The sequence below is a fragment of the Hypomesus nipponensis genome, chromosome 2 (assembly GCF_054491055.1).
Source record: "Hypomesus nipponensis isolate SF chromosome 2, ASM5449105v1, whole genome shotgun sequence".
NCBI classification, from domain to species: domain Eukaryota; kingdom Metazoa; phylum Chordata; class Actinopteri; order Osmeriformes; family Osmeridae; genus Hypomesus; species Hypomesus nipponensis.
Genome location: NC_140362.1, coordinates 14,377,501 through 14,397,500, shown reverse-complemented (window position 1 = coordinate 14,397,500; position 20,000 = coordinate 14,377,501). Strand labels below are relative to the sequence as shown.

General features: G+C 49.6%; 1 protein-coding gene across 2 annotated transcripts in view; it reads right to left on the bottom strand.

Moving 5' to 3' along the window:
- Nucleotides 1-20,000, bottom strand: part of rims2a (regulating synaptic membrane exocytosis 2a) — a 106,291-nt gene that overhangs the window by 71,673 nt on the left and 14,618 nt on the right. The window contains exons 5-7 of one of the 2 annotated variants that reach the window (XM_084707910.1): nucleotides 19,802-20,000; nucleotides 19,085-19,096; nucleotides 10,645-10,919 (exon numbers count right to left, since the gene is read on the bottom strand). The exon at nucleotides 19,802-20,000 is cut by the window's right edge and continues 12 nt beyond it. In XM_084707910.1, coding sequence (XP_084564036.1) covers nucleotides 10,645-10,919; nucleotides 19,085-19,096; nucleotides 19,802-20,000 — 486 coding nt within the window. The remainder of the gene's footprint in view (nucleotides 1-10,644; nucleotides 10,920-19,084; nucleotides 19,097-19,801) is intronic. The other variant, XM_084707920.1, reaches the window with a different exon arrangement.

Below are 20,000 nucleotides of genomic sequence, written 5' to 3'. Positions count from 1 at the left end.
TCCTGCAGCACTGACACCCAAACATCCAAACTGATCCCGCATGTTCTCACTCTGGCACAGCCGACAAATCAATAGCTTGGGAGATTTTTGTCAAGTCATGTGATAGGCCAAACACCAGACACAAACCACTGGCAGCTTAACTTGTTGCAAGCCACAGGTAACAGCCAGCCACCCCCCCCCCCCCCACACACACACACACACACACGCACACACACCCACTCACACACACAGTCACACCACACCGGCCCTCTATAACACTCCAAGGCCTAATGCACAGTGTGAAATACCTGAGTAAATGATGATAGGCTAAATTTTATTTACCAGACTGACAAGAGGTCACACCGAACATTGGGACCAGCTGGAAGGTGATGACATCCCTTCAGTCCCAGTTCAGTAGGACGGATGTGACGCAAGGTCAAAGGTCAGAGAGGGGGTGGTTTCACAGCATCGAGTTCCCCTGTTTGTTGACAGGACATCTGCTCTGCAGTGTAGAGACTCACTAGAGACAACAATCCATAGTGCCTGTCACCTCTCTCTAACACGGTACAATGATGATGCAAGGCTCTGGGCCCGATTGAAACAATGTCACAATGTCATTATTCACCCAAATGAAATTGGACCGAAACAGCTCTGGCCAGTCAAGAACACCTGAGGAAGAAGAAGTCCTTACAAGGCACTAGACGGTTCATGTCATGAAATGGAAATGATCCTTCAGAAACACTTGTCTGACCACAGCAACGTCTCTTTGATGATGCAACCGATTTCACAACTGGCATGTGGAGAATTTGCGCAACAATGACAGAAAAAGAAGCCCAGAGGAGAGGAACATGAAGGGCCTATTTCATCGCTGTTTTTCAATTTAAATGTAGCTTTGTTCCACATCAGTAAACATGGCATATTGCCTTGAGCGCGGAGAGCACTTGAAGATTACTACCGTAGGTTCTATTTTTAACAGTCATCAATTATGAAACCAGCAGAAGTATTCCAGTTAGAGGAGGACAAGTGGGGGACTATGCCCCGCCCCTCCGTCCAGTCAATCACTCTGCTGGTGAGGAGGGTCTAGGTATGGTGGGGGAGAGAGAGAGAGACAGTGGTGGGGGGGGAGGGAGAGGGGGGAGAGAGAGAGAGCGGGGGAGAGAGAGCGGGACACAAAATACCTCTGAACGTGCTGCACTAACTGAGGCTGTGTTTGAATTATCCAACCTACAATATACACAGGGCATCTTGTGAGAAGATGCAGCTCCTCTCAACATGTGACACACATAGAGAGAGAGAGAGAGAGAGAGAGAGAGAGAGAGAGAGAGAGAGAGAGAGAGAGAGAGAGAGAGAGAGAGAGAGAGAGGTTGGCGCCGGGGCCGGGGCCGAGGCTGGGTCCTGAGCAGGTTGCATATGTCTCAAATAAAAGGCCACACCTGAGGCCTTCAGGCATCTTACATAATTTGCTACTGTCAGAATACGCATCAGCAGAAAGATAAACAGCTGGGAAGTAACCCAGAATGTATGTTCAGGAGGGAAGAGGATTCAAGCTGACCACATGTAATGTACATCAAGACCGTACATGACTGACAAACAGCTTCAGATGAGAGCGTACAGTAGGGAGCAGCAGAGCGGCCAGTTGAGGCTGTTTCCAGTGGGCTGCTGTTGGAACCAAATTGAGCACGACATCAGACATCTGCTTCGTAGCAGAAGGAGAAGCTTTAAAAAAAAACAAATACAAAAAAACTGGGATGGGCCTCAAATTTGGGAACACATATACACATTCTTTTACACACACACACACACACACACACTCACACACACACACACACATGAGCTCACACTCACACACTCAGCTATATGCCACTCAGCCTTCCTCTTTCCCCAACAGTGGGTCAGAGAGGAAGAGACAGAGAGAGGGCTTGAATAAATGTGATATATAGGTATGTGTGTGTAGACCTGTATACGGCGCAATCGTGAGAGAGAGAAAGAGAGAGGGAAGTTTGTTACCTGGGGCTGTGAGGAGATGGACTAGATATGAACAGAAAGACTAAAAAGCAGTGTGACTTGGGGGTCTTTTAATGTCCTGGCCATTAATGACACACACACACACACTCCCACACACTCCCACACACGTACACACCTTTCAGAGAATCAGTCTCGCTCTGTGAGCATGAAAGGGGTCCAAAGAGGATGTCACATTACAAGACCATGTCCCAGTTGAAACATCCAGCTCTTTTATCCTGGGTCCTGATCACTTCTGAACACTCCACCCCCCACCCTCACTGTCCTCCCTCTGGCCTCCTCCCTCACTCCCCAGCACATCAGGGCATGAAGAAATGTTCCTGTAGGTCCATCCCTGTACTGGGCGTCACATATACTGTAAGTCTACAGTCAGAGTTGGGTGAAACACTGTTACCCAGATCTAACCAGTTCTATACATTGGGTCCCCTTGATAGCCAATACTGTACATAGGGCGAGCTTGATTCAGATCTAATCAGTACAGTACATAGGATAAGCTTGATTCAGATTTAACCAGTCCTGTGCACAGGGTATGCTTGACTCAAACGGCTGAAACTGAAGTGCCCTTGATTTATATGTGCTAGTCTGGGGGGTACTTTCATCATGTACAGGAAGCATTATGCCTTGAAAAAAACAGGACATTAGAACACTGGACATCAGAACGCATGACCTAATATTAGAGGCTACCATAGACTAATATTAGAATCTACATTAGAATAATTAAAATACTGGGGTCATAACATTGCTTGATGCTGCATCCCTCTCTCCCCTCCCCAAGGCAATAAAAGAAGGCATCCTCTTCGCCTGCATCTACCTCTGAGTCTGGACTAAACCAATAACGGGCTGGCTTACTCTCCTTGAGTCAGGGCTAAACCAATAACAGACTGGCTTACTTTTCCTGAGTCAGAGCTAAACCAATAAAGGCATGGCTTACTAGCAGCAGGGGAGTGCTACCAACACCCAGGCTGACACAGCAGACACCGTCACCATGGTGACACAGACCCGGGTGTTCCAGCTTCTTCTTCTTCCTCCGCCTCTTCATCTCACTCCTCCTCCTCTTCCTCCTCTGCTCTGTCACTGCAGACTTCAGAGGGGCCCGCACAAGATGCAGGATACAAACCTGACTCTAAAGACACCTAAACCTAAACACACTTCTAATATGTCTGGTCCCTCTCGTCTCCTCTCCGCTCCCCTTCCCTCCTCTTCTCTCCTCTTCCCTCCTCTCCTCCCCTCTACCTCACTTTCCGTGTCTTTTTTCTTGACTTCTCCTCTCCTGTTCGCCTCCTTGAAATCCCGTCCTCTCGTTATTTCTCCTTTCCTGTTCTCTTCTCTCCCTATTTCCTTTCCTCTCCGCTTTTCTCCTCATTTTTCTTCTCCGCTCTGCTCATGTCCTCAAGTCCCAGCTCTCTCTCACACCTACAGTACGCTGGCATCGTTCAGAAGAGGACATCCCTTCCTCCTCCCGCCCTCCATCCCCCCCCAAGGCTAGGCTAGCAGGATTAACCGACTGGGGGGGACATCACCCTCGCTATTGATCAAACAATATCACCGTGGCAACCTCATCGCTGGAGAGATGGAGCGAAGGAGGCAGGAGGGGAGGGAGCGAGAGGAGCCGGAGGACGGGGGGCGTTCCATCAGGAAGTTACACCGGATTTGGATTCTGACCCACAAGTGACTGAGAGCATGACTTAATGGAGAGAGAGAAGAGGGAATGAGTAGGTGGAGAGAAGGGAGAGAGAAGGGAGAGAGAGAGAGAGAGAGAGAGAGAGAGAGAGAGAGAGGGGAGGAAGGAAGGAAGGAAGGAAGGAAGGAAGGAAGGAAGGAAGGAAGGAAGGAAGGAAGGAAGGAAGGAAGGAAGGAAGGAAGGAAGGAAGGAAGGAAGGAAGGAAGGAAGGAAGGAAGGAAGGAAGGAAGGAAGGAGAAGAGTGGAAGGAGGAAGAGAGGAGGGAGAGATGAGGAAAAGAGGAGAAAAGGAGGGCTAATATACACTATGTGTAATATACATCATTCTAATATCTGACCTCAACAATATGGATTCTTAAAATCGGACAATATGTGTTTCTACAGACTGACAGATCCTAGCAGTGGATCAACCGGACCTAAATTCAATACCGAGCATCCAGGCCAACAGGCCCACTCACACATCAATGTCACAGAAAGTGGGCTTTCCTGGAACTGAGATGGCACTAAAGGCTGTGAGCTGGCAACCACTGCCGATCTTCCCTTGCGCAAGGCACGTAACCTATGCTACATGGCTCCAGGGTCGGACTCTATGGGGGCCACACACTGCTATCTCTATGTCAGTCCTATGGTTGGAGTGTTGCCATGGTAAAATGACTAGAAGGCTTCATATTGTACTGTGTATGATTGTACTACTGGATTGTACTACTGTACTAGTGTACTGTGCACTGTGAGGGAAGAAACAAATACGAGGGCTGGGTGAGGTGTGTGTGTGTGTGTGTGCGTGTGACTGTGTGTGTATTTGTGTGAGTGCGTATGCATGTACAGTATGTGTGTGTTAGTGTGTGTGTGTGTATGTGTGTGTGTGTGTGTGTGTGTGTGTGTGTGTGTGTGTGTGTGTGTGTGTGTGTGTGTGTGAAGGGTGTACGAGCTGGACTTCTAAGAACAGATCTTGGACACCATTAGGACCTCTGACGCATGCATACATAATACATGGAGCTGGATGTTACAGCACAACCCATTAGAGAGCCGCACAGAGAGTAGAGACAGTGTACACACACACACACACACACACGCTCCCCACAAACGCACGCACGTGCACACACTCTCCCCACACACACACACACAAACACACTTTCACAAAATCACACAAAAACACATTCACGCTCTTCCGTACGCAGAGCCTGATCGAACTGATGGTGGCAGTTATGAGGCCAGTCTGGTCTGGCTGGGCCTGTATGGAGCTTGGACCCAGTAAGACCGACATGGACGCCATGACACAAGACTGCTACACTCACAGCCTTTAATATGCAACAGACCTATACGCTATTAGTAGTAGGATGTCAGCAACTACCATCCCCACAAGAGACAGGACTCTGTCTCTTTATACGATCGTACACACAACAGCATGAAGAGGAAGTCCTTCTCATTGATAAGTCTATCACTACGAGAAGGTCCAGTCCAGCATGTTCTTGGCTGTTGTGTCTGGCCACATGGTCTCATGGAGAGGAGAGGAGAGGAGGAGAGGAGAGGAGAAGAGAGGAAGGAGGAGAGGAAGGAGGAGAGGAAGGAGAAGAGGAGAGGAGAGGAGGGGAGAGAGGAAAGGAGAGGAGAGGAGAGGAGAGGAGAGGAGAGGAGAGGAGAGGAGAGGAGAGGAGAGGAGAGGAGAGGAGAGGAGAGGAGAGGAGAGGAGAGGAGAGGAGAGGAGAGGAGAGGAGAGGAGAGGAGAGGAGAGGAGAGGAAGAGAGGAAGAGAGGAAGGAGGAGAGGAGAGGAGAGGAGGAAAATGCTGTAAATTATTTCTGAAGGCGAGGAGAAAAGGACCCCTAGTCCCCTGAGACAGCCATTGTATGCTGTAGGACTCTCTTTGCAAAATGTTTCATCCATTTTCTTTGCAGTGGAAGGATGATGTTGAAACTCTCTGTACATTTAGGCAGGATCCCTCCCCGGGCCAGCATACTGGGCCAGGCGACAGGGGAGCAGGTCTGTTGGGAGTTGGACGTTTAGCAGACTAATCAGAATGTTCACTGTTGCAGCCAACAGACATACAACTTCCAAAAACATACACAGCTTACACAGAAAACACACACATCTCTTTCTCTATCTCTCTCTTTCTCTTACATACACACACATAGCCCACACAGCAACACACACTCGCACACGCTTGTACACACATGTACAGTGTAGCAGTAACTCCTGAAGCTTGCTAATTATATGGAATACAGAATGCGACTGTTCACAGTTGATGTTGAATATCCATAATGAAATTCGCAAAATGAAAATACAAAATGTGCTTGGCTCAGCAAAGGAATTTAATCAAAATATTTTTTTTTTTAATCCTATTGCTTTGGTTCAGGGTGGGCAAATCAGAATACCCTTCCGAGGCGTATTGGTAGCTCCCTGCTATGCAGAGGGGTAGCAAATGTTTCGAGCTGTATTACGAAATGCCGAGCCTGTCATGATATCCGCGCAAGAAGCTCGAGAGCAGCACACACATGCCGTAGTGGGACACCGCGGCGACACACACGCAGTCACACCTCAACATTATCGGAATCCATCTAACTGTATCATTTTACGCCCAAACACAGCGGAAAGGAGCGCTACGGCTCCGTCCAACATATTGCTGCGATGCCAGATGCAGGAATATGATCTGCAGCATCTCGCCAGCTAGTAGCCTACTAGCTGCTACTGATCGATATACGAAACCCCCCTCTCCTCAAATCCTCCTTAGACATACCAACGGGGAAGCCCTCAATAAATCCGACGTTCTTGCAAAGGGATCACTCACCCGATATTGCTCAACGCCTGCTCAAACAGCTCCGTCTGCAAAATGTTCTGAGGCGGAGAGAAAGCCCCGTTAAAATGAGATAAAACCGAGCTACAAAATTGACGCAATGTCTCAAACTGCATTTTCCCCCTTTCTTCGTTTCTTTTTCCTTAGTATGGCCTTGTCTTTCATGCACTATACGTCCCCCGCACTCGCTCCGGACGCCCCTCTTTCTCCAGGGGCGCATTAAACGAAAAGACGCCCATCAAGTTCCATGTTTCTCGTGATCCTGGTAAAAAGTGTCCTTTGATGAGACGCAATCGATACCGGGTCCTTCAGTCATAATGCTCCTAACTTACAACCAACTGAACGGTGGAGCTAATAAGGCGCCTTTTCCGCTCAGTGTGGATAGATCTCTTCTTGGCGGAGGTAAGAAAGCAGAGCAGCATCCTCGGTAAGCATCCCTTACCGGTGCACCGGGGAAGGGTGCCTCATATTCAACTCATATTTCTCTTTGCCTATTAGAGCACACACACATACACACGCACGCACACTCATGCACACACAGACACGCACACACATACGCATTCACTCGCGCACACGCTTTGCCATATCCCCCTCCTCTGTCTCTCTCCCTCTCTTTCTGTTTCTCTCTCTTTTTCTCTTGCTGTCTTTCTGTTTCTCTCTTTCTCATACCCTCCACATCCACCCGCGCGGATACAAGTCACGGGCGCGGGAGACGCTTTGGTTGGTGTTTAAACCAATGTAACGGCCAGGGGGAAGACAGGCCATATCAACTCTAAGAGCATCTGTCTTTGGGTGAAAGGGCCACCAACTTCCGCTGGAATTAATTAGAATGGGCACTATACAGGCTTTACTCACCATCACTTGAAGACCAAGAGAGATCTCCCAGTCAAACTTGACAGAAAGAGAGAGACAGAACTGCACTAAAAAAGCGGCCAATTGAGCACAATAGCCGGGCTGTCCAAGATTACTGATTGACACCAAGCTGCAGTTCATATAGTCTACTCCAGCATTCCTAGAGCACACCCAATTTATATTGTTTTACTCTTTTGTATGTTGAGTAATGGTCCGATGACCATTGATCTTGGAACCTGGTGGAGTGCCTGTGGGTGGGTCGGTCTGGACTGGATTTAACTGAACTGGACTGGACTGGACTGGGCAGAGAGGTTTCAGAGTACCTTGAAAGACACCACTGAGTAATGATATTCTAATCCCACCATAATTATTGTTGTTTCACCAGCTTCTCCCCACAATGCAGCTGTCTCTGTGTATCGTGTTCTCATTCAAATAACAAACTGGAGACCAAGATAAATGAGCCCCTTCCCGAGTAATTTCTCCTTCTAAATAGACTGTCAGCCACCATCCCAAACCCCCACCCTCTCCTTCAGTGGAATAGATTCTATAGTTAATTTAAACATTCTTTGAGATTAATGAAAGTGTTTTTTTTTGGTACTTATGCAGTTGGTGGTCTATTTTCGGGCTCCCAGCCACACGCGGTTGGCAATATCCCCCCTGAACCTTTTCAGCCTTTTCCTGTTGTGTCACCGCTGAGCAGCCTGCTGCCAACGCCAGAATCATTCACTGCTGCCAGTCTGCCTCTCAGCCATTAAATCAGCCAATACAGAGACTAGGCTAGCCCATAGTCCGAAAAGCTAGGCTAGGTCCTGTCAGGGAAGCTAGGCTAGCTCAGACTCAGAGAAACTCAGCTGGCTCACAGTCCGAGAGGCTGCTAGTCAGTGAGACCCTGTTAGCTCATAGGTGGAGAAGCTAGTCTAGTACATATACATAGTGAGGCTAAGATAGCCCACACAGGTGGAGAGAGCTAATTCAGCTAACACGTTCAGGTGGAGAGGTAAAGCTAACAGAGGGAGACAGAGATAGAGCAACAGGCTTCATTCGGTTCTGCTACTAAACCATGAGCCAGACGGTCCCGGCGCTGGACTAGTAGAAAACACAGGCCATGAGATACACCTTCACAAGGTCAGCTGACGAACAGACAAGAGGGTGGCATTCAGCAATGTGAAGCTCACACACCTCCTACAGTGTATCTACGTGTGAGTGTGTGTGTCAGAGTGTGTATATATTACACCTGACTGTGTATATGCCTGTTTGCGCGTGAACAGATACACCGGCGTGAGACTATGTGTCATGGGACACAGAAGCCAGGCATCACACTGGGCGCTCTGCACCGGATGACACAATCCACGGCCCACAATCCACCTCTTCCCCACAGGAAGTATGATCTGAGGCAGAGAGGACATCTGTTTGTATGACAGTCTCTCCCCAGGACTGACCCCCAGGGTCACTGAGACTGGAGGAACCACAGACACACTGGACCATTATAGGGCTCGGGGAATCATAGAAGCACATGCATGCTGGAATCCCACACTCGGGTCTGCAGCATGAGCTCGACACAGTCTCGCAGTGGGGAGAGGGAGATGGGAGGGTGGAGTGGGAAAGAGCGAGCGAGCGACAGAGCGAGAACCAGAGGGGGAAGGAGACACCGTGTGGATGTAAACGTTACTGCAGAGCTCCACAGCAGCAGTACGGAGATGATTCAGGACCAGAAGGCAGCAGTGTCCAACCGCCATCGCAGGTACATCACCACAGTGATCAGCAGCCTCATCTGACTGATCCACCAAGTCTGTTCCTGATACACACGCGCCGGGCAGCCAGACATGGATTTTGTACGACAGTTACCATCGCTGGAATAACACAAAATGAATACTGCACCTGGATATGACTGATGCAGTTCTAGTCTGTCTGTATGCTGCTGTGCAAATACAGAACTGAAATAAACGGCAGACTCTTTCTAATGTAATCTATACCAAACTGAAACATGGCGATGCCGTATCGGAGCCTAAGGTGTGTGACCTTTTTCTCTGATGAGTTGCCGAGCTCTGGTATGTAGTTTGTGGTTCAAAGAGGGAGACAGGGAATGCAGTATTCACCACTTCAACAGCAAGGGAATCCCTCTGGCTCTGTCTGTCTTAGGGAGGAGATCAAAGCCCCAAGTCACTCAGTGTGGGAGGGAGGGAGGGAGGGGGGGAGGGAGGGAAGGGGTACTGTAACAAAGTGCAAGTATGGTTGTGTGGGTGTGTGTGGATTTGTGTGTGTGCGTCTTTGTGTGCATGTGTGTGCGTCTCTGTGTGTGTGCATGTGTGTAAAACGCTGAGCTGGCACCAGGTAGCCATGCTTCTGTCTCTTTTATAGGCCTCGTGGGCTCCATGCTCCAGCTCTTTTATGCTGGTTCTCCACTGGTTTGCTTTGAGCCTCTGCTTTTATGTCTCATCTGAATCCCTTACAACCCCCCATCCCCCTCCCTTCCTCAACAACCCCCCTTCTCCTCCCTACCTCACCAACCCCCCACCCCCTCCCCTCCTCACCAACCCCCCACCCCCTCCCTTCCTCACCAACCCCCCACCCCCTCCCTTCCTCACCAACCTCCCTCCTCCTCCCTACCTCACCAACCCCCCACCCCCTCCCTTCCTCACCAACCTCCCTCCTCCTCCCTACCTCACCAACCCCCCACCCCCTCCCTTCCTCACCAACCCCCCACCCCCTCCCTTCCTCACCAACCCCCCTCCTCCTCCCTACCTCACCAACCCCCCACCCCCTCCCTTCCTCACCAACCCTCTCCTTACCTCACCATCTCCCCTCACCCTCTTTACCTCACCAACCAACCCCCCTACCTCACCAACCCCTCACCCCCTCCCTTCCTCACCAACCCCCCTCCTCCTCCCTACCTCACCAACCAACCCCCCTCCCTTCCTCACCAACCCCCAACCCCCTTGCTGAACAATCCCAGTGCTCCTTATTCTGAACAACCACGTAAAACAGCTTGGTACACAGGTTTTCTACTTTTAACCTGCAGTTTTCCTGATGCAAGCAGTTTAGTTAAATCTATGACTATAGGATATAATGGGAAAACAGCTCATGTTATTCATATTTTTGCAAGATCCCACTCATACAATCTTTCTTGAATCAATTGGGAAAATATGAAAGCAGGTGACTTCTTTTTGTAACAATCTGTGAAGGAACACGCACAAACACACACACAAGCACACACGACCCCCCCCTTCACACACACACTTTCACGCCTTTGCTCCATCTTCCTCCTCCTACACACACACACCCCTCTCACACACACAGTGCGGGCCTCCGCGGTGGTCCTACCTGTCTAAGAGTGAGTCTCCGTGCCTGTCCCCGGCCCCGTTGTTCAGGGAGTGTTGTCTGGGCAGCCCCGGGTGCCTTCCTGACCTGTCCCCTGAGGGCCCCTGGTACAGGGACGGATCCTGCAGTTTGGCCTTCTTCTCCTGGGGGGCCTCTTCGTGCCGCCGGCCCTGGGGCCCCTCAAACACGCCCCGCGGGTCCCCGGCACCGTAGAACCACGCCCCCGACTTGGTGAGGATTTCTTGTTGTTTTCGGCACAAGTTGCATACCCACATCACCTGGGGAGGAGGAGAGAGGGGATTTAAGGGGGCGGGAGGACGGCGGGCGGGCGTCAGGGTGGAGATGGTGTGACGTAGTGCGGTGCGGCATGAACTGTTGTCACAGGTGGGGATCGAACCCCTGACCTTCCACCTGTGAGACTGTAATGGATTCGAATGTGATGTTCATGGCTAAGTATCATGGAGGATCGGATACTTGAACCTGCTGGATATATTGACATTTGATCGGGGTTACATAGATGAGGTGAAAGATGAGTGTCTTCCATACACATACAGCAGCCTTCTTGATTGATTCTGGTAGATTCTATTCTATGGAACTAAAATGTTCTCTGGAAGTTGTCTCGAGGTTCTTAGTGGTCTGTGAGTTTAATGTGATTTAGGAGGTTCTGTAAATATCATTGACAATCAGTATACTGTTCTATCCGGCACATATTGGTATCCCTCAGTACCAAACAGATGAGGCTCCTCTTGGAGGGCTCCATGAGAGAGTCTATCTCAGCCTTGTGAGTCTATAGCTGTGTACACTGTGAGTGTGTAGTTGTGTACACTGAGTGTGTAGTTGTGTACACTGTGAGTGTGTAGTTGTGTGTACTGAAAACACAAAGGCTGTTCTGCAGTCCCTGTGTTCTGCAGATACAGGAGAGAGGGAGAGAAGACTGAAAGGGAGAAGGAAAGAGAGAAGGAGAGAGAAGGAGGGGGAGAAAAGGAAACTGGGATGGAGAAAAAGAGAAAGTGGGGGGGATAGAGGGACAGAGGGAGAGAGAGATAAAGGGGAAAAGAGGGAAGTAAAGGGAGGGAGAGCAAAAGAAAGAGAGAGAGAAATAGAGGCTTCTAGCACTGTTCTCTTTCCTCCCTATCCCCTCTCTGCAGCCCAGCAGCACAGCAGCACATTAGCCTCATAAATCCCAGGGTCGACAGGAGTCTTGATCACCCCTCCTTCCCTCCACTCTCCCCTCTACATATAGTACCCCAGCCCTGTCTTACTGAGATAGCTTTCCACAGCTTGCTCTATCATCAATGCTAGTTGGATAGCTAGCTAGACAGACAGACAGACAGACAGACAGACAGACAGACAGACAGACAGATTCTACAGTATAGTACACAATAGATACTACAACTACTACTGTACTACACCATATAAATCTACACACAGACTGTGTCTGAGGGAGCAGGGAACCAGTGATTGGCAGCTGTGACGTCCAGTAGGAAGGCTTGCTGCAGCTGAACAGGCACAGTGCTGAGTCAGGACATTACTGTAATTACTCGTGGGTGGGCACATTGCACACCGAGCTGTTACTGGCTGGCTCAGGGCTCTCTGTCTGCCTTACAGACTGTTCCAGTAGCTGGTTTGCTGACTGGTTTTCTCATTGTTTGTGTTTGTGTCTCTGGCTGGCTGGATTAGTAGTTGTCACACACACACACAAGAGTTGGACTTCAGGCTGCCCCAGAGAGTCACGCTGATGACAAGCTCCCCTACAGACTCCTACCCTAACTCTAGCAGTTAACCCAGGGTCTTCACCTCCTCTCTCACTCAACATCCTCTCTCTCTCTCTCTCTCTCTCTCTCTCTCTCTCTCTCTCTCTCTCTCTCTCTCTCTCTCTCTCTCTCTCTCTCTCTCTCTCTCTCACTCCCTTCTCTAGCTGAACTCTCCCTCCGTCTTCTTCTGTAGCTGACTCTTGTGTTCTCTGTAACTCTCTAACTCTCTCAGTCACCCCTGCTCTCTCCACAACTGTGATCTCTCACCCCCATATTCTCTCCCCTGCTGCATTATCTCTCTCCTTCTCTCTCCCCCCCCCCTCCCCCCCCCGCTCCTTCACACAGTCCAGCTCACTGCGGGCGGTTGCCGGCCTCGTCCACGGGCCTCGTCCTCGGGCCTCGTCCACGGGCCTCGTCCACGGGCCTGGCCTACTTCTTTACCCTCCATCACGAGCGCAATTAACAGAGAGTGAGTGGCGGTGCACTCCGCCCATCCCGCCAATAATAATTAACAGCGTCGCGAGCGACGGACTGCACACGAGGCCTCTTTCATCTCCTCGGCGCGTACCTAACGGCACATTAGTACGCTCGAACAGGCGGCGCGGGGAGCGCACGCGCAGCCCGGAACAAATGCTGAGCAGGACGAGCTTCTAACGTGCAAACCTGGCTCCCACATCACCATCACACACACTGATAACCTGGGGGTTGGGGGGGGGGGGAGCGAGGGAGTGGGGGCTGGGGGCCCGAGGGTGGACTGAGTGATGGCTGATATTTACATTTACATTTAGTCATTTAGCAGACGCTCTTATCCAGAGCGACTTACAGTAGGTACAGGGACATTCCCTCCGAGGCAAGTAGGGTGAAGTGCCTTGCCTAAGGACACAACGTCATTTGGCACAGCCGGGAATCGATCTAGCAACCTTCAGATTACTAGCCCGGTTCCCTCACCGCTCAGCGCTCAGCCATCTGACTCCCTGATATGTGATATGTGTGTGAGATCAAAGGCAGGTTCTAGTAAAAACGGATTTTGTCCACATCGTCCTTCGAAAGGTTTCTGTGTTTTATCGTGAATCGTTTTATCCGCCGGTGCAGTCTCAAAGGCCAGCGGGCTAACATGCTAGCAGGGAAACTCTAAAGCTAACAAGCTAACACTGGTGTAATAGAGAGTCTGAGTGTGACCCGCAATGACAGACTACCTTAGCATCTGACCTGCTAGCACACACACGTTCACATGCCTGCACATGAATACATGCGTGCATACGCACCGATGCTACAAATACTAGAACGCTAAAACCTACACCAGCATGTGGGTGCATACTGTACACACACATACAGGTCAACCAGCTTGGATGGCCAGAGGTGTGCTTGCTGCAGCTAGACTCCCGCCCCCACCCCCAACCACCACCACCCCACACACAAACACACACACATATTTCCCTTCAGCTTAACTCTTCACGGCTGAGTGCTGGCAAGTGTTGGGGGGGGGGGGGGGGGGGTTGTGGGGGGTGACCCCCCCCCCCAGGCAGGGCCATTTCTCACTGTGTTGGCACATTTCATAGTCACTGAACCGGCATCCAAAAATAGACTAAAAAAAAAACCTCAAAAAAACCTAGAGCTCTACCCATAGTCTCGGGAGAGAGGAGAGGAGGGGATATCAGTAGGCCCATTACAGTAGGTCTCCCGTGCTCTGCTCTGAGTGACTCTGCTCTGAGGGGCCTACTGATAAATTGTGCTGGGGAAGGAAACACTGAGCAGTCCGGATCAATACATCATTTCATGTCTATTATTTTCCTTCAGACTGATGCGGCATTCATACATAGTCTGAATCTTTCTCACAACAAATTTGTTTTCCTCATCTCGGGACACTCGAATCAACACTACACATCCCATAATAAGAGGCTGTATGTGGACAAGCGATCACGTCGGACGTGACCTTTTACGACATTGAATGTAACTTGCCTTCATTGAAACACCATATCCATCTATTACATTCTCTCAATCCTAATGTGTCCCTGATTATGTCACAGTTATATGTGACCACTCCCCTCACTTACTGTAACCCACACTGTGACCTTCACTTCCCTACATCCATATTCTAAGCATTAGAATCTCAAACGTTTGAGATCCCTGTTTGGGGTTAGACTTCTGTTATGCCGGGCGTAGAAGAGCCACCTTCACAGTGGCAGGTCCATCAGTAGCCTGGTTCACCAGACTCAGTAGGTGGGCCCTCTAGTGGCCACACAGAAACACTACAACATGACTTCACCAAAATAAGATGCAGCAGTACAGCGTTTCATCACCACAAAGCAATGAGCTGAACCTGGTGCTGTAAGCACAACCCTGCAATGACGGCGTCTTTCAGCGCCACAAAACCACTGCACTCGAGGGGGGGTGGGGGACAGAAAGGAAGACTTGTGTGGTTTCAGTTACAGTATCCTTCATGTTGTGGCCGAACAGTGAGAACACAGAGGACCGTTGTGTAACAATAGTCTGGACCAGGGCCATCACATTACAAAGGGTCACAATGCTAAACACAGCAAACGCTTACAAGGAGAAGGTCCTCTGGAAAAGTTGCCTACTCATGCTGCCGAAATGTTGAAGAGTCGTTAGGGAAGGTGTCACATGTCTGGTTTGTTCTCTCTCACCTGAAATGATCTACTCATTAAAAACTCATTGTTTGGGCTGTGTTCCCTCTGACCGCAGGTGTTGAGGGAGAGAACAACTCTATTGCACCAAACCACCGAGCAGACACAGTCTCACAGAGACGTGTGTGTGTGTGTGTGTTTGTGTGTGTGTGTGTGAGATTGTGTGAGATTGTGTGAGATTGTGTGAGATTGTGTGTGGTGGAGGTAGGGGGGGGCTGAGACCCGGGTGAGTCCAGGCACTAAACAAACTAGGCCAAAATAGGAAAAGTCTGCAATGTTTTTTGAGGAATTCAGAGTTTTAAAAATCGAAGTTAAGATTCTGGCCTTTGGTCTTCAACAGCGAATGTCTACACAGCAACAATAGCCTGTTTGATAAACGCTACCTGCGCTCAAATCGGGTACACCCCACCACATAGTTTTCTCCTTAAAACAAAAATGTGTAGCCCTAGTCTGCTCAGCAAATTTAGGCTTTATGATGAAATATCTCTGAAACATGCCCTTTATTCTTGTTCTGTTGGAGAGAAGCAGACACTGAGATCTAAATTAATTGGTAAATGAGCACGGGTAAAGGAGAGCCAACACTCACATGCTCTAACACAGCCTGCACGTGGAGTATTACATTTTAATGAGCTTCTAATTTTAGTGTGCCGCGGCAGTAATAATAATAGACCTGATGCATATTTATGTCCAGTTTATTTTTATTTTTTTACCGAAGTTAAGAAAGACACGCAGGAGAGAACGGCTTAGAGAGATGAAGGAAGGGATTCAAGCAGGGACGGCAGATGTCTTAGACCACCCCGAAGCCCGAACATACTCCACGGTCAGATTATTGACAAAGCCAAAATCTATTTTTGGTAACATTTGATGTGCAACGTAGGCACAGCTCTTTTAATTCAATTTTTCGGAAATAGGTTGCAAAATCTAATAAAAGGATATGAATGGTTAGACATAATAACTTTATTTACATAATAATTCATGTTTCCGGTGTTAGAACTGGAATAGTTCTTTAGAGTTGTTAATAAAAAATATATATTGCATTGACAGGTCTATGGTTTCTCAGATTTCGGAAAAGCCTACATGCACATTAGGCTACTGCTAGCAAAAAAAGCCACTTGCTGACTGACAGACATATACTTATACCACCATTCGCATCTTACCCATGGTTCCGACAGCGAGAGACGTCATCGTGTCTGTGCAGGGAAACGGGAGTCTATAATCCGTAATGTACCGAGAGAATGTCTCAATGCGCGTGCTTCGGAATCGGTAAACCGTGGGAACTCCGACCGACCTTCAGCACCGCGGACAGCTCCAACTCCAAGAACAGGCAACTGTCCCCGAGAAAACGCCGTGAAGGTTACGGCGACGCACGTTAATAATTATTTATTTTTCCACGCTGTAAGATGAAAAAAAAGAAAGAAAAGGTCGGCTTTCGTCCAACCCTGAGCGCCGTATAGTGTTCTTCAGCAGCTGCAGAGAGAGAAATCCGGTCAAAACCACATCTGAAACACAGCTCCTCCGTTGCACGTTATTACACTATTCTCCTGAAAAAAGCCAGGGAATTTTGAGGAAAAAGCAGTAGCCTCTTCAGGTATGACACAATTCACACAGTGTCAACATCTTAACGAACAGATATGACTGAGTGAGCAGCGACCACGAGCGCAATCATGTTTTTACCACCTCTGTGTTACTTCATCATTAATAGATGCAGGCGTGAGTCTGCCGCTGTTAGAGATACCGGAGCCTCGAGCTGATTATAAATTCAGCGCGTCCCCCACGGTGCCGCACGGCGCAAGTGTGCTCACAGAACCCCGCGTGTGCCTTGACACGGCAGTGACGCTGCTTAGGCGACCCAGCGAGAGAGATGGGGGGGAAAAAAACAATTTCGGATGCGCCATCATCACTGGAGTGCGAGGCCTAGCCTACTTCAGCATTAAGGAGTGTAAGTGGACGGACAGAGGAGTTAGTCCTCTTACTTTTCCAACACAGGAACGAGGGCCATGAACACACACGGTGTTCTCAAGAGTCGTTTGAATCACGAGTGACTTCCTCTCAGGAGGCTGTCACTTATTCACCACATCAGAGAAAATGGTCCACTGTAATATGTCTCCAACTCGCTGCATCATTCTTTAGTTTTTTTTTTACTTCTTTCCCCCAAAATCCAATGAGAAGAGCTTAAAGGTGCACGTCTCTCTATGCACAGAGGGTTCCCAAAAGATCAACTCTCTATGCCGGTATGTCATGTTCACCTTTAAACTCTGAGACTAGCCCTAAGGTAAAATGTGTCAACTCAACAGGGTTCTTTTTCTGTCCACTGAAAACACCACAACTCTCAGTATGTCTCTGGCCTATCGCGTTCCAGCGTCCAACAGCTCAGCTAGCCAATCAGACACTGAGACCGGTAAATATTAATGCCGTTTCACAGAACAAGATCTCTCTCGCCACCACTGGCGCTGTGCGGGGACGGACGAAAGAGGAGACGAGTGGAAAAAGATTTCACCGCCGCGCGCGGCGCTACACTGACGCACATGCTCCCGGTAGACCTGGTCCTGGCTCTCCGAAATGCGTCGCAGCGCTTGGGGACAGAGGCGTCCGAGCGGAGCACCAGTGTCATGGCGATCAGGGTGACACCTGAGGCCCAGACATCGTGGAGGCTGAAGGGCCAGCTCGGGATTAAACCATCCGGCGGTCACTCAAACCCCGATGACTACACCGCAGAGTTCCCGTAAGTTGGAGGCTGATATGGAGTGGTTTCAGTCACAGGCATGGAGGCTGGGATACCTGTCACACAGCCACTGACACAAGGAAGGGCAAACATGCTCTGTTTTTAATATATTGTCAGCGGGATGGTTGTCTAGCCGCTCAAAAATGAATGAAATAGAGATGGTCAAGGCTGCAGCCTCAGTGTCAGGGGTGAGTGGACCAGTGCCCCCACTACTATACACCCCCCCCTCCCCTTCAACCCCCCCCACCCCCATCAGATGTCACTGTGTCCGGGCTGAAAGAAAAGACGGTCCCCCTCCCACCTGTGGGATCTAGGCATGGAACCAGGCCTTGACCTAAACCCACAGCCCTGCAACCAGACACAGCCTGGAGGACCAGGGCTGAGCCAGGGTGAGGGCCAAGGCTAGGGTCAAGGTCAGGGTCAGGGCCAGGGCTGAGTCATATCATCCATCTCCATCCCTCATCTTCCTTCTCTCTATACTCTATTCCTCCTAAACCCGTCCCTTTGCACCCTGCCACCCTCTCTTCTGTCTCCATCTATCTCATCTCTTTTGACCCCCCCCCCCACCCCCTCTTCCCCACCTCCAGTTGATGAATCCATCAGCAGAGTTACCACTCATGTGTTCATTCATTCATGATTAAATATTAAAACGTAATACATCATTCTGAGGATCATCTTCAGGGGGGCACCCAAAATAAAACAAACCCTTGCCAAATGTTTGATGCCCATGCCAGGGCATGCCAGGCCTTGCCTCTGCCATTGCCAAGGCGACCCGCTGCCGGCCGGCCGTCTGCCATCTCTATAACTCAACACCATCTGCAGGACAAGGAAACTGATCTTCCATCCCTCTCTCTCTCTCTCTTGACCCCTCTCTTCTTCCCTGTCTGTATCTCTCTCTCTCTCTTTACCCCTCTCTCTCTTCTCTACTCATCACCGGCTGCCCTGCAGTCCTGACTCCTGTACAGTACGATAGCAAATAGAGTCTGGTACGGGTGCATGAATATGATATAGATCAAACACACAAAGAATCTTCCAAACTGTGCATTTCATAATGGAGTTTTGAGCAATATTGACCAGCAATGGTAAACAAAGCCACATACAGGCCATAGAACAATTAACAGATAACTTCCACTGTCGGTTGTTGCTTTTTAAATACGCTGTCTCGCAGACGTGACTGCTGTAACTGTCTACCCACACCTAGTCTGTCAGGGCTTCTGACAATGGCTCTGTATGTGTATATTGGTGCAAAGCATTTCATTGACAATGCTTGTATCCAGACACTTTTCCCAGGATACACGGAAGTTGTAAAAGGATTTGCTAACCACTTTGTCCTCCTGACGACATCCCAGGACAGGGGGAACGCATCAGGGAGCGAGGGGAGAAAGACACAGGGAGAGAGAGAGACTGTGAGTGACGTTAGCAGGAGCAAAACACACATTCCAGTCACTTTTCTTTCGCCGCGTTGACAGTGGGTGGTTCTAGAAGGCATTCTAGAATGAGCGGCACACTGCGGAAGGAGTTCTAGAAGGTTAGTTATCGAGGGCTAGACCCCACAGCATTACAGCCTTGACATATCACTGGTAGCTGAAAGGACAGAGGGGGGAAATACCACCCCCCAGTGGTTTAACATATTTACCGCAAGTAAAACTCAAACACGTCATACTCTGTCTCCTTCAATGGGCAATTAGAATACATAATACATATGACATAATGAAAGGTGATTTCCTGTTGAATAGACTCGTATCTGATATATCAGAGTGGACGTCGATTTGTTTTCAGAGGGACTTCGTGCCGGGAGTTACAGAAATGGCTCAGTGCCCAGATTCCAATGTTTCGCAAATGTTTTATGTTTCATAACCTTGGAACTGAAGCAGAGAAAGAAGGAGAGAAGTCAGGTCGTTTGAGGGAGTCATGAAAGTGGAAACACGACTGAGGGTCTTAAATATAAACCTGGAGGGGGGGGGGGGTTTACTGTGTGTGCTCGGGTGTGCTTGTGTGCCTACTGGCCCAGACAGTCTAGACAGTCAACCTATCCTTACCTTATTTGAGCGCAGAGCCACCCGACCTCCACACCGCGCACAGAATTTCGTTTGGCAATACGAGCAGAGGTGACCACAGCCGTCGGCGAACTTGGTTTTGTGGCAGATCCCACAGGTGGGGGCTTCGGTCTTCTGCTCCTGAGGGTCCTTGGCCTCGTCACCCATCTTCTTCACCTGGTCCTTGTACGACTCAAACTGC